General features: G+C 46.5%; 1 protein-coding gene across 1 annotated transcript; it reads right to left on the minus strand.

Moving 5' to 3' along the window:
* Positions 1–261: 261 nt before the first annotated feature.
* LOC147452305 (TMV resistance protein N-like) lies at positions 262–1,405 on the minus strand. The gene is made up of 2 exons (XM_086518920.1): positions 643–1,405; positions 262–522 (listed from the first exon to the last, which is right to left on the minus strand). Exons 1-2 carry the CDS (start codon positions 1,390–1,392, stop codon positions 262–264), a joined length of 1,011 nt encoding a protein of 336 aa, XP_086375046.1. The 5' UTR covers positions 1,393–1,405.
* Between the last annotated feature and the right edge of the window lie 222 nt (positions 1,406–1,627).

Consider the following 1,627-nt stretch of genomic DNA (forward strand, 5'->3'; position numbering starts at 1 on the left):
TCGACTCCATGTGCGGACCCTTTGAGCTCCAAATTATATCTCTTCCTCTTTCTGTTAAGACGTTGTACGGCACAGTTTTTAACTGATTTCCCGTTGCAAGATACAAGGCTTTGTTTAAAATTAGCAATTTAACCCAATTTTGGTGATAAGCATTAAAACCAATGGTTGTTAGCGTGTAATAGTATGCATACTTGAAATGCGTTTTATACACTTCAAATAATCATTAGGGCCTAGGGAGCCTCATGTAATCCGATTACCTGATCAATGCTTGACAATGGAAGCGGAATGCAGAGTAAGTGCTGGAAGAATAGCTTTGATGTCCCCTAGCAGCTTCTCCCCATCATTGTCGTAGGTGGGAAACTCAAGGTGGCAACATCTACCACCAAATTCGTCACTGTAGAAGGCGGCCATTACTTTACAGAGTGTAGTCTTTCCAGCGCCCCCAATGCCATGCACCCCGACCGCACGCACTCCATCAGCTCCCAAGCTCTCCTTCTCATGATCAAAAACCTCAGCTATCTCCTGACAACGAAATCAGTTGAAGCTAATCCAATCATTTCAATCAAACAATCTGGGAATTCAGCTGATCAACAACTTACTGCCAGTCCTATATTTCATAGGAAAGGGAGACTCGACATGTACCTGATGTATTCGTTGTCCCCCTAATCTTATGGTTTCATCCAATGGGTACGTCGTTGGAGGAAGCAAAGTACATATGTTGGAGTCTATCGCTTGGATGTATTCATGCTCACCTTGATGGTAGGGCATTCGCTCATTGTTAATCAGGATGACCTTCTGCAACACCTCTCCACTTGTGTAATGAAGCGCTTTCAAGTTCCTTGCCCAGGTGCTTCTGTCGAGGTTGATGAGGATGTCACATCCCCTGGACCGCATGAAGTCCTGCACTTCCTGCATTTTGCATTCCCATTGCCAATTTTTGGCCTGCTCTGCCCAGCACTCCTCCCAGCGCGCCAGATTCTCTGCATTTGGGAGATCAGAGGGCTGAAGGTCATAAAACAGCGGATATACCAGACAGGTTGTATTTTGGAGGAGGTGTTGCAGTTCTACCATGGGCCAGAGGCTCTCTACATAGCCTTTGGAGAGGACGACAACCCCCATTTTGCAGGCTGCACAGGCTTGGAAGATGCGGGAAGGGTAGTCAAGGCCTATGGGCAGTGAAACAATGGTGTCGAGATCAAAGAAGGGGCGGTGTTTGGCGTGAAGGAGGGCATGGTAGAGCTTGGTGACAAAGGGCTTTTGGCGACCAGAGTGGCTCAAGAAGATCCATGGCAGCGAATCGGGGCTGCTATCACTTAATATAGAAGCTGATCCTTCACCTCCTTGCCCTTCTCTCGCCATGGGTGCGCTGATTGAGCTGTCTAGCCAAGGCATGCGCCGCTGCTGATATGCGACATTAATGAAAGAGTCAGCAGCAACATTAATAAAAGGTAAACATTAACAAGGGCGTCTGAAGCAGACGATGGCATATAAACCTACTGTAGGTACGAAAAAAATCACTGTTTACGTCTATAGTCCCTGTTTACGTTTAGCCTCTCTTGAGCAGCATCCTATTCTTATTCTTTCAAAAGACACTGCCACCTATTGTAGGTAGGAAGAAAAACATGTC

This window comes from Adiantum capillus-veneris, chromosome 8 (assembly GCF_014529385.1).
Source record: "Adiantum capillus-veneris isolate H3 chromosome 8, ASM1452938v2, whole genome shotgun sequence".
Taxonomy (NCBI): domain Eukaryota; kingdom Viridiplantae; phylum Streptophyta; class Polypodiopsida; order Polypodiales; family Pteridaceae; genus Adiantum; species Adiantum capillus-veneris.